Source organism: Ptychodera flava, assembly GCF_041260155.1.
Source record: "Ptychodera flava strain L36383 chromosome 3 unlocalized genomic scaffold, AS_Pfla_20210202 Scaffold_25__1_contigs__length_14229661_pilon, whole genome shotgun sequence".
In the NCBI taxonomy this organism is placed as follows: Eukaryota; Metazoa; Hemichordata; class Enteropneusta; family Ptychoderidae; genus Ptychodera; species Ptychodera flava.
The window spans coordinates 1,631,573-1,644,132 of NW_027248279.1; the positions used below are offsets into that span (position 1 = coordinate 1,631,573).

At 36.7% G+C, this 12,560-nt stretch overlaps 1 protein-coding gene across 1 annotated transcript; it reads right to left on the bottom strand.

Moving 5' to 3' along the window:
• Window positions 1-2,770: 2,770 nt before the first annotated feature.
• LOC139125380 (fibroblast growth factor receptor 2-like) lies at window positions 2,771-9,180 on the bottom strand. Its single transcript, XM_070691472.1, has 12 exons — window positions 9,065-9,180; window positions 8,919-8,934; window positions 8,705-8,796; window positions 8,265-8,305; window positions 7,586-7,748; window positions 7,151-7,260; window positions 6,267-6,445; window positions 6,008-6,130; window positions 5,542-5,653; window positions 5,266-5,362; window positions 4,916-5,015; window positions 2,771-4,804 (listed from the first exon to the last, which is right to left on the bottom strand). Exons 6-11 carry the CDS (start codon window positions 7,173-7,175, stop codon window positions 4,922-4,924), a joined length of 630 nt encoding a protein of 209 aa, XP_070547573.1. The 5' UTR covers window positions 7,176-7,260; window positions 7,586-7,748; window positions 8,265-8,305; window positions 8,705-8,796; window positions 8,919-8,934; window positions 9,065-9,180; the 3' UTR covers window positions 2,771-4,804; window positions 4,916-4,921.
• Window positions 9,181-12,560: the final 3,380 nt, after the last annotated feature.

Consider the following 12,560-nt stretch of genomic DNA (forward strand, 5'->3'; position numbering starts at 1 on the left):
TACTTTTTCGTTTGCTTTGAACTCTTGACCCATTTCTGTGTCTGAAGCAGTTCGTGTTGCATGTAAATATTAATAAAATTTTGATGAACATAATGCGTATGTTATCGTAGGATATTGTGTTCGTGTGTTGTCAACGTAATCCAAACTTATAAAAATGCTCGGTCTCGGGCGATGATTTTCCGACGTTCGATCTCTCAGACGTCAGTTTTCTGCATTTTGGACTGAAACTGACGAAAATGCCGGACCAAGACGACAAAGACACACAAGTTGATATAATATAATAGCAATAACCCCCTTCGCAGTCGGGTATACACTCGATTTTGGTACAATTCGCTCCATATAGCACTCGCCTATCGGCTCGTGCTATATGTCGCGCACTGTACCAAAATCTCGTGTATACCCTCCTGCGGCGGGGGTTATTGCTTAATTACATTCCAGCTTTTGGCCATACAAATTTTGACGTGGGCACTATCCGGTTCAGGCCCCGAGAACCGTATAGTGCCCACGTCTATGAATATTCAGCGTGAACGAGGGCGATAAAACTACAAAGAACGCTTCGGATAAGGCTGGAGGAAACGCAAACAACTTATCTCAACTTTATCCCGAATTCTACACTTGGCTCTTTGAGTATTTCTCTGCACTCCAACCTGGTTAGTCCACAACGACTGGATTTCCGGTATTTGAGAACGGCGACACCAAACGATGTGTCCATTGTCCATTGAAACGGATACTAGCAAACTATTAAAAGTGCATGTTATGTTGCAGAATACCAGAGTCACCATTTTTTGGGGTCGAAAATAAAAAGAAATGCGCTGCGACACACGATAATTTCTAGTATTATAAGCCCTACAGTCCCTAAAACCACGGCCATACATGAACGCGCTCGCTTATGTCCGTACGCTCCTAGTGCTACGCCTGCGATCATGTCGATCGGCACGACGGTATGACATGTATCAATGGTCCAGTTCAAGTGACTTGAATGACCACAAAACTGATGTTTTCTCCGTTGTTATGGACAAGGGTCCGGCATTCACAGGTGCAGAACATTTCGGCTAATGGGACATAACAATAAAACAAAAACTGACCAACTTCGCCTGTTTGTAAGCGCTGAGCGTTCCCGGGGACAAGGATTCGCTCAGCCCGTACCCAGGCCCGTACCTCGATCCCAGCTTTGTACTTAGCCGGCGGTTAACTGTTTTTATCTTTTATCTAATGTAAGCCTAGTATATCCATGTGAGATATTTATGTGGTCCCATTTTTATATACTGTAATCTAGTTTTGATATGCTGGCTTATTTGACTTTATTAAATCACAGACAAACAGAAAAAATGCTCACATACCGGCTAGCCCATGTAACGCCAGGAACACACGGAGGCTGTACGCAACTTACGGTTAACATTGCCGGCAAACTTCAAGAATCATGTTTCAATTTTTTTTCCATTCTCCTCCATTAAACCCGAGGCAATTTTACTGACAGTATTACACTATTACAAACCAGTCTTGTTATGAGGGACTGTGTATACACTAAAGTTTTTGATTTCATAAACCAGAATTCAGATCTCTCCGTTCAAGAGACGAAGTTTCTCTTAAAACTCAATCAACAAGACTCAAATTATGATGATCGTTCCTTCTCATATATCGCCGTAGCAGCAGCCATAGCTAGCTCTCGTACGTTGCGACGGAAAAAAAAATTCCGTTGCGCGACTCGGAGTTTCCGTTGCAATCCATATTCGTCCGGGAAAACGAGAGCTACAACTGCACATGCCGCTGCTTCCTTGTGGAATAGACTTTCAAGTCACATTCGTTCAGCATCACAGACCTGCTTGTTTGAGAAAGCATAGTCATGCGACACTGTGTAAAGCGCCAGTGAAAATTTTCTTTATGCTTTGTCTAGAAAACCTAGGTGATTGTGTTCAGCTTACGTCTGAAGTTGTACTGAAACTAGCGTTTAGGACCCGATAAACAAAATGTTACACTTGATGGGGGTGTTCGTGATAAGTGGAACGGCGTTTCTGTCCTATCACTGGCCATGCTTGGTTTAGGCGTCACATTTAAAATTCATTGTTATCAGTCAGTACATATTGACACACACACCCACTAACTCATTAGGCTGGCAAAAGCTCTTGCAGAAATTTGTATGGCAAAAAGCTGTCATGATACATAAAGGTCCGCACTATTTTTTTTCCCGAATAGATGAATTAATGGTCTAGTCTCACACCAGCTTGAAAGCTACGGTCGACCAAACTTTCAAGTAATTCAATCAACATGTCTGTGAACTTGCTCTTAATTTTTCAAATGTAATTATATACCCCTAAGTATTGATCAGCTGATTGCGTTCTCCCTACATAATTCTATTGCCGTGTGTTTGATGTGTCAAGAACCTTGTCAGCGACCGACAAAAATTTGATTCCATGTTCGTCAATGCCCTGTAAACAGACATAGGCACTTCCAATACCTATTAAAATGTATGTAAACTTAAACAACTCTTTGCAGTAAATTTGAACGATATCAGCTGCTTAAATTCAACTTCTAAAGCATTTGACTGCATGGTAGTCACACGTATCCCCTAAATTGACGATACTAAAAATAACAAACACCAAGAAATACCTGTTGAACTACACATAAAACGCTGCTGTGAGAGAGAGTTCACATTGCTGTGACAAAAACACCTTCCAACATCATATCTTTCAATTGTACACAGGAAGACAATTTACATCAAATGGTTGGCTCCAAGCGATTACGAAAATAAAGACAGGTTCAGTCTTAATTCAAGTAATAAATTCTTTTATACATAAAAAATGCTTTATTCTAAATTCCTTAAATCATCAGCCGTCTACTGACCAAAATCAACTATCCAATGCTATTAAATCTCCATTGCGTAACCTTCAGAAGAATTTCGAATCTTTTTCAGTACCATTTTTTTCAATGTAAAGTATAATGTTGTTCTGCGTTGTATCTCAGGATGTTCTCAAAACTCTGCAGATATATAGTTTATGATAAACTGTTGATAATGTGTATTTAAAATTATTAAACGTTTGTATTAAAACGACACGCAGAAAGCAGCTGTTATATAATTCAATTGAAAGAACCTACAGTAAATAACAGATCATAAATTAAAAAAATTAACATTTCTGTTTCATATCCTCATTAGAAAAACATGTTCAGAAAACAATATATATGACGGGAGCAAAATGCATTGCAACTCTCTCTTCGCACACAAAAGATCGCGTATAATTACCATGATTTATCGGCTACCGAGATGGCTTCAAAATCGATCGGTGTGTTGCGCTGTCCAAAGAAAGTCAACAAGAGAAATAACCTACAAACGTAAATGATCTATAGAACCTTGTCCTTTGGCAAATTAAATACAAGTTGATCATCTACTACCACTGTCTCTCAAAATAGAGCAAGTCAGACATTTGGAGTGAAAATCGTTGCAATTATTTGAAGCATCATGACAATAAATATCGTGACGAAACATCTTTCTGTTCAATATTATGGATTTTATTCGATGCTCACATTATATTCAGTCCAAAAGCAATTCACAATCAATCCCGTGTTCTTACAATATGGTTACACACAATATGTGCTCATGAGTTTTATTTTTTCTCGCCATCAATACTCGGGCCGTACACCTTTGCGTTTTTGTAACAATATATATTACATGGACCCTGGTAAGTAGTTGACACTCCCGGTGCGAAACTCGCAACTGACATCTATTACAGTTCATATTGAATAACGCTCACTGGGCCTACTCTCGGGCCCTTAACGTCACTCTCCGAATTCAGCACAACACTTGAAAAGGATGTAAGAGCAAAATAAGTCACTGTAACTCTGTTATTTTTTCTATTAATCCACGGCCTTGAACTTTAGCGGGTCTATATATACATAGCAACACAAATCCTCATTCGAAAACTATATCCACGACTTCCTAAATCGATGAGTGAAGCAAGATGTCAATGCGAAAGAATGCGGAAAAGTGTGCTGAAAAAGGGTCATGTATATAAATAGACCATTCATATTTGACCTCAGGAGACAGAGGACTGACAACCTTCTTTACATTCGTTAGAATATCGCGGTGAAGAATTCGTCAACACATATGGAGCAGCTGGGCTACATTTATAAGAAAACAAAACATCCTTCCCTGATAAAGAGAGAAGGGGTTTGTAAATTCTAACATCTCTGAAATTGTTACATTTAAATTAAATATTCAATATGTATATAATCTTTTAATTACAACGACTACCTACTTCCAACTCGTCTTAAAAGTTCCTCTTATATTCCCGTCTAAATATATTGATCGGTTTACAAAATCAAGGTGCGAAACGACCAGTTCTGCCAAACAGAGAGAGAGAGCACTTTTAAACATACGTAATGAAAATTTACATTCTGTTATATCACACTAGTTGTCATGCTGCGATATCTAAACTGAAAAAAACAAACAAACAAACAATGAATCAACTTATTTAGGTCATATCCCAATTCATAAGCCTACTTCTCTGTTGTTGTTGATGACGTATGACCTAAATAACAGGTACGAGTACGATTGACACTTACAAGGAAATAAACAGTGAAAAATATAATTATTTATGCTGACCTACGGTGACATGTAAAAGTTTAAAAGTACACTGAATGTGGACCTTAGAAACACGTCTGCTAACGTACAATTCAACAAGAACAGTATATAATCTGTTAGCTTCTGTTCCGTGAGCATTTAAAATGGAAACCATCGGTAAGTATACATATATTCCACTTGTCCATGATCCGTTCTTGGCTTGCCTTTTTCCAATGAAGCGATGGATGTCTGAGGGAAAATAAATGAGAGTTACCTTAAGTATTTTTAGCACAAAAATAAATTAGTCAGTTCAACTTATTGTGTGAATAAAATGTACTGGTTAACACAAGATAACATTACCTTTGTTTACATGTAATTCTGTCCAATTGAGGTAACCAATTCTTCAAAGGTTGGTCGATCCCCAGGTTCATCTTGCCAACACTCTACCATAATACTATGACTGAAAAAGATAAAATGGAATAATAATCTTAAAGTACATACACACAGAGAGAATCAATATCTATCTATCTATCTATCTATATGCCTATCTATCTATCCATCTATCTATCTATCTATCTATCTATCTATCTATCTATCTATCTATCTATCTATCTATCTATCTATCTATCTATCTATCTATCTATCTATCTATCTATCTATCTATCTATCTATCCATCTATTTATTTCTACAATGAATGTGAGTCACTCACACTACGTCATCACAGTAATGTGGTCTGGGTAGTCTGTATCCATGTTGAAGTTCACGTATCACATCCTTCGTTGACATGTCGGGGTAAGGTTGTTTACCTGAACAGAGGGTAGTGAAAAAGGAAAATGGAAGAGTTGCGAACAAAAGGCAGCGATAGGAGACTGTCAAAATGTGGCTCGAACTTTGTACGCGTGAGTATTAACAAGCACTTAAGTCTAATGCCAAAATACTTATTGTAGATGTAGACTGTAAATATCAAATAATCCAACTCTCTTACCAAAGTTATATATTTCCCACAATACGATTCCGAATGACCACACATCACACTTTTCGGTGTACACACATTCCAAAATCGATTCCAATGCCATCCACCGAACTGGAAGACGACCCTTTAGGAAGAAAAACAAATGTTGAGGGTGTATCATGTTTTTTACACGCTGTTATTGCTATATTTTCTGAATTTTTTTATTCAGTTCATACTGTCAATACAGGATGATTGCTTTTCAATGGGGAAAATAGAGAGAACTAGAGACAGGCAGACAGACAGACAGACAGACAGACAGAGACAGAGACAGACAGACAGAGACAGAGACAGAGACAGACAGACAGACAGACAGACAGACAGACAGAGATAGACAGAGAGATAGACAGAGATAAAGCAAGAGAGAAAGACAAGCAGATTTTAGTGACTACCCTAGAATTGCGTAATAGGTAAGGGAATATAAGACAAGTTCACTACTCACCTCTATCATCTTTTCATAGGTATTCACGTCCAAAACTTTGCTCGAAAAACCAAACTCTGATATTTTGCAAACATTGTCATGCCACACTTGGATATTTCTAGCAGCCAGGGCTCGATGAATACACTTTAAAAACAAACAAACAATTAGATAATCTTCACGAAAACGAAACATTGTCCTATTAATTTTCGAGTTTAAAGCTTGCGCCCTCTTCATTGTTTCTAAATAATGCAAGAGTTTACTATCTGTTTGTACAACTTACCTCTATTTCTCCAAGGAAAGCCATACCACTGGCGATTTGTGAGGCGAAATTGCAAAGTAAATTAAATGTAACGTCTTCTAATTCGTATTCATCGATCCTTTTCACCTCCTTATGCAGGCCGACTAAATACTCTCTTAGATTACCATGAGGACAATATTCATACACAATGCAGTATGGAGCTGTAAAGATGTACGAGTAGAGAGACAAACTTACTTTGAAATTGTAAGACAAATCCTTGTAGGCCAAACAGTAGATCTCAGAATATTTAGACAGTGACATTAATAAAAAAAACACATTATAGATAATTACTCCTAACAGAAGAAGTCATTAATATGTGTGCATGTAAGTATATATGTATGTGTGCATGTATGTATGTATGTATGTATGTATGTATGTATGTATGTATGTATGTATGTATGTATGTATGTATGTGTGTGTGTGTGTGTGTGTGTGTGTGTGTGTGTGTGTGTGTGTGTGTTGTATGTATGTATGTATGTATGTATGTATGTATGTATGTATGTAGTATGTATGTATGTATGTATGTATGTATGCATGCATGCATGCATGCATGCATGCATGCATGCATGCATGCATGCATGCATGTATGTATGTATGTATGTATGTATGTATGTATGTATGTATGTACGTACGGTTTGTTTGTTTGTTTGTTTGTTTGTTTGTTTGGTTTTAGACACGTCTGTCTGTCAGCGAGCTTCTTTTTTCTATTGTTTATATTGCACTCTGTTTATTTTTCAACGTAAAATACATTCGGATTACCATATTTTCTTACCCTTTAATAACAGCTATTGTTATTTTTTTTTTACCCATTGTTGAACTCAACATTTCAATTGTTAAATATTGTTAAACCATAAATGTTAATTTACCTTTCTCTTCTCTGCATCCAATCATCTTAATGATATTTTGATGTTCTGGCAGTCTTTTCAGAAATCGTATCTCGTTTAGTAAAGCTTCGTTGGCATCTTCCCGGCGTTCGCTATATCAAGAAAACATAATAAAAAATAAAACTTTAATTAGGTATTGAGAATAATAGATATTTGTATCAATGCACTCTCATTATGGAACACATATCAGGAAGCCTTTTGTTTTATAAAATGTATGTATTTATGATTGGCTGTGTATTTTCCCTTAACTTCGGTTTAATGACTTGTAATAACGCCTTTCGCAATTAGGTCAAACTCCAGCTTAGTGTTATCGTTCAGATAAATTTGTGGCTATATATTCAACTGAATATTATTTTTGAGAACAGAAACTACCTTTTGAACCGATAAGCTTGGGCTGCCCCCCTTCCTGTATCCTACCTTTAACCACTTTCACACACACGACGAGCTTGCTTCTTTCTGATATCGGTATTTCACCCTTGACTAATTTCGAGAACACTCCGGTATACAGGTCTTCTATAAATGTTATGGAGTCAAATTCGACCTTAATAAAAGGTTTCATTTGCTTTCCAAGTGCGTCTGCCTGCAAAAGACATGTATGCATGCTATGTTATACTGGCTACCCTCAAAGGTCCATGATAGTGCTAAAAGATCGATAGTAACCTCAAGGTAAAGGAAACGGTGAGAATACATAGTTTGTTGTGTTCGGGAGATGAGGCAGCAATTTGGGTGGAATGCGTGACGGAGATAGATTTTTGAAGACAACAATTGTATGAAAATATTATAGTATATTGCCTGAATTCGATATCATACCTCTGACAAGGCAATGGCCTTGTGTTGTGACTAAAACGAAAGCTGCAGGGGTACTGAGTAATAGCTATCATGGTTTTCCATACCCAAAGAGGAGAAATATCTGCTGCAGAGTTGGTACAGACAGTGGCAGAAATTCGATACAAGTAAAATTAAAATATTGTTAAAGATAATATAACTGTTTTTTCATTAATGTAAGACTGGAATTTTAAGTTAACTTAAAAATTTTGCAAACTTAGTGATAATTTATTGCAAATTCACGTGATACCGACGTGTCTAACTTTCGTACCTGAAAAGCTGGATTCTTGTTTCCGTCGAGGGCGCCGTCTTCTAAAAGAGAGAAAACTATGACAAATAAGTGTTGTTAAAGAGTCATGATATTTTCAAACTTAATCTTTGAAAAGGAACCTTTTTTCAGCCACATAGATGAATACCATAAAACAGCAGTATCTACTGCTGTGTTCTTGTCAGTGTTACAAAAGACTATTGTTTGCCTCTCCGCTAGGCGACTGGATGCAGTATGTTGTGAGTTCGAACCCGATTGAAAAGTAGTCATATTTTTATCATGAACCATTAGATAATTATCATGATTACTTTGACCTCATCTCCCCTACTCGACCTATTTTCCGCGTTTAACTCCGCAGGACAAATTGTCTTCTGTTTCAGACATCTACAGTCTATTTAAGGTTGACTGTTCATTAACTGTTGAATTAAGAAACCTTTAACTACCTCGCTTGTTTTGAAATATCAACGTCATGTAATCTCTCTTGTCAGTTTCGGTCCCATTTCCTGATCCAAACTGAAGCCCAGCATATGCATTTCTGTGGCCAAGATAAAATAGCGTACACTTCTTGATTAGAACATAATAAGGGGGTAAGCGATGCTCTGTACAGTTCATCTTAAATAGTAATTTTTTGTAATATAAAACATTACAATACATTACCCCTCATCTGATGTTTCTGTCGGAAAAAAGAAAGAAAGAAAGAAATGTTTTAGTTGTCGGGCGAAAATGATTATAATTCTGTAGTCATCATCAAAACCCAGACACACAGGAAACAACAAAACAAAATAATTATGCTTCACACTTACCTGTACATTTCTGTTTACGTCGACGTTTTTTGCAGAACACAACAACTACCACAACTAGCAGAATAGCAACTAGGGTCACGGAAAGAGAGATAACGAGGGCGATTGTGTTGCTTTCTGAAAAATTGAAAGGAAGGTATGTGTTCTGAAATAATATAAGACAAAATATCTATTCCTTCCTAATACCGTATGTAACGTGCAAATTCAGCATGCATATTTTGCATTGTCCTTTAGTGGTAGATTGCTAACAGTTTCCAAAACAGGGTAGAATGTGCCTCGTGGACTCTCAAACGTTTACACGTTTCAAAATAGGATAATCAATTGGAAGACTTATTTTAAAGTTCCGGGGTGGCGATCATGCTGAGTTTCAGATGAGAAAAGTAGAGTAATTATTCCCCTTCCTCTAGTTTTGCACCGTGACCTAGGACTTTAATATTTACTTTATTTGGGATGGGAAATATGTTTATACTTCGTTAAAGAGAGGCTGAGCAAAAGTATAAGTTTCTCGATTTCGCGGGGCGTACTGCCTTTAACAAACTTAAAAAGCTGTAACAATAATGATACTTACTAACAATTACTTCAACATAGATTGTAATCTCTGCGCCGCCGACCGAATTATTGGCTTGACATGTATAGACACCAGTTACATCACTATTTGCATCTCTTATTCGTAGGTTATTCATCATTTGAGAATCATGCCATCCTTCTTGAACTATGAGATTTGCAGTAAGGTTGGTAATTATTTTGCCATTCTGGTCCAGCCAGGTAATGTTTGCCAGTGGATTACTACTGCTGTTACACCACAAAACAAGGCTGTCCCCTGCATTGACTGTCGTTGAATTAGTGTCATAATCGTTTATTATCCTGGGCGTGTCTGTTGAGATAAAACCAAACTATTTAATCCTATCATAATTATTTATTTGATACCTAGGCGGTATGTTTTCGAATCTCTGAAGGCCTTGTTCTGGGAAGCAGTTATTACTGTGCTGATCAAAGTACAATTGTTGCGCGCTTTTCATGTTTCCTAAAAAACACGTGAGGCCGAACAAAATAGTAAGCTGTCCCAATAACCCTACCTACCCTATTTTTACCTGCCGACCCTTAACTTTTTAGAGCTACGTAAACACGGAAGTAAAAAAGAAGAAGTAGAAATCCATAAAATCACGCGTTCGTTACTTGGCGTTTGATTTTTGCTTGAACGAGGATGTCTTTAATGCTTTTTTCCATTTTATATGTATGATACACTTTTCTAGAAATGTTGTGGCCAGTGTTTTGACCTCCCTGAACCCCTGAAAAAATGCATATTTAAAAATAAAAATATTTTGGGAAAAGAAAAATTCATACCTACCTCGGAACAGTACAATTTGTATTTTGTTTTGTTTCGTTTTGTGTGTTTATTTGTTTTGTTTTTTTTGCTTAAGACAAGTTAAAGAAACCAACTGAGGTACTAATAAAGCAAACCATTAAAATGATGTAGTAAGAGCCATTCAAGTATTTCATACAGTTTTAACGCAATAGTCATGCAGCAGAGAAAAAAAGTCACATTTCTTGATTTGAAGGATAACGTGTACTGAAAAATAACAAGGACCACGGAATGAACAGCCACGGGTCCATTGCGAATTACTACAAACGCTGGCTAAAGCATTTCCTTGTAAGCATCTGCGAGACATCCATATTTACATAATGCATACACATATATCTTTGTTAGTCTGTCTGCGCATGTCCATACGAAATACTGAAGGCAGGGGTGGTGAAAACTTAACTGAAGCATAAAAGACATATTCTATCAGATAAATCATAAACGTAAATGTGTCAAAATTGATTTGGTAAAACGAACATGCTTTTGGTAAATAAAACTACTCGAATTAAAAAGTACGCACTTACAGTGGACATTCAGTGTTAATTTTTGTGATTGGTAAATGTGGTTCGGGAAACGCCCTGGACTCGACGCCTCACAACTGTACTCAGCACCATGGTCACTAAAACTGATTTCCTTTTCTAGATGACCCATGGTTCTCTGGCCATTGTATATGCCATCGGTAAACTCGACCTCATTGGGTGTCAGTAGAACACCATCTCTGTACCAGACGACGTCGGCAGCAGGGTTTGCACTACATGATATGCAGCCAAGATCAAGACTTTCACCCTCAACAACGTAATCTAGCCATCCTGTCACACTTGTCGTACAGTCCTCTGGTTGGTTTGGTGGGACTGTTAGAGGATTGAAAATACGAGCTTTACAATTTTTTTGAAATATGTGTGTTTATTTTATATAGATAACAACGTACCGATTATTAAAACCACAAGCGTCTTGTAATCTAGGCAATATAATGAATGTTACCAACTGACTTTGCAATTTTCGATTAAAGCAATTTTTTAACTTGGTTGAATAACAGAGATGAAAAAAATCGTATATTGTGAAGGTCAAAGGCTATATGAGAGCACATCTTGCTCATGGAATGCCGTTGTGTAACAATTCTTTAAAACGATTTCGACAGAAGAAACGTTATGAACTCTGTGTTTAACTTCAAAAAATACTCATAAACATGAATTTATGATTAAATATGATCAAATTGTGCCTGTCCTTGTGTAAACTACAAACGTTGCTGAATAATCATCAAGCGACCGTAAGAATTCATGGTATTTTGATACACTTTACTACTAATCCACATTTATTTTGCTGAATTATCTTCATCAACTAATTTCTTGAAAAGACAGTGGTAACTGAATAAGAAGATGGACAACTCACAATAAACCTCTATTGTCACAGATGTTGAATTCGCTGAAGTTCGCCCATTGCCAGATAGCATTTGATTCCGTGTCCCACAGTGAGAGCGAACGCCGTTATGCTTAGCCTGCACATCCACTGTCAGATTTTGTGTTGTGACGTATCCATAGAACTCGCCATCTTCGATAACTTCTTCACCTATCTTTTCAGAACTATTATCACCAATGACGTCATCATCGCGATACCATATGATTTGTGACTGTGGATTGCTGCTACCGGAAGTGCACATAAGATTTAAATTGTCCCTGATGGTTAAAGGGGCGCTATATCCTTCGAGGTCCGCCTGGTTTGAAGCGACTGTAAGAATATATATATATATATATATATATATATATATATATATATATATATATATATATATATATATATATATATATATATATATATATATATATATATATATATATTATAGATAGATAGATAGATAGATAGATACATAGATAGATAGATACATAGATAGATACATAGATACATAGATAGATAGATACATAGATAGATAGATACATAGATAGATAGATACATACATAGATAGATACATAGATGAGAACATAAAGTTTCCATTAATTAACATCTTAATCATTGTTTAAAAAATATCTAACTTGTTGGGTTTGCTTTGGACAAGACCAGAAAATTGAATTTAGAGACACAGACGCCAATTATGCAAACACTGGATACCAATCAATCACGGCTAAGCTTAGAAAAAATGTGACA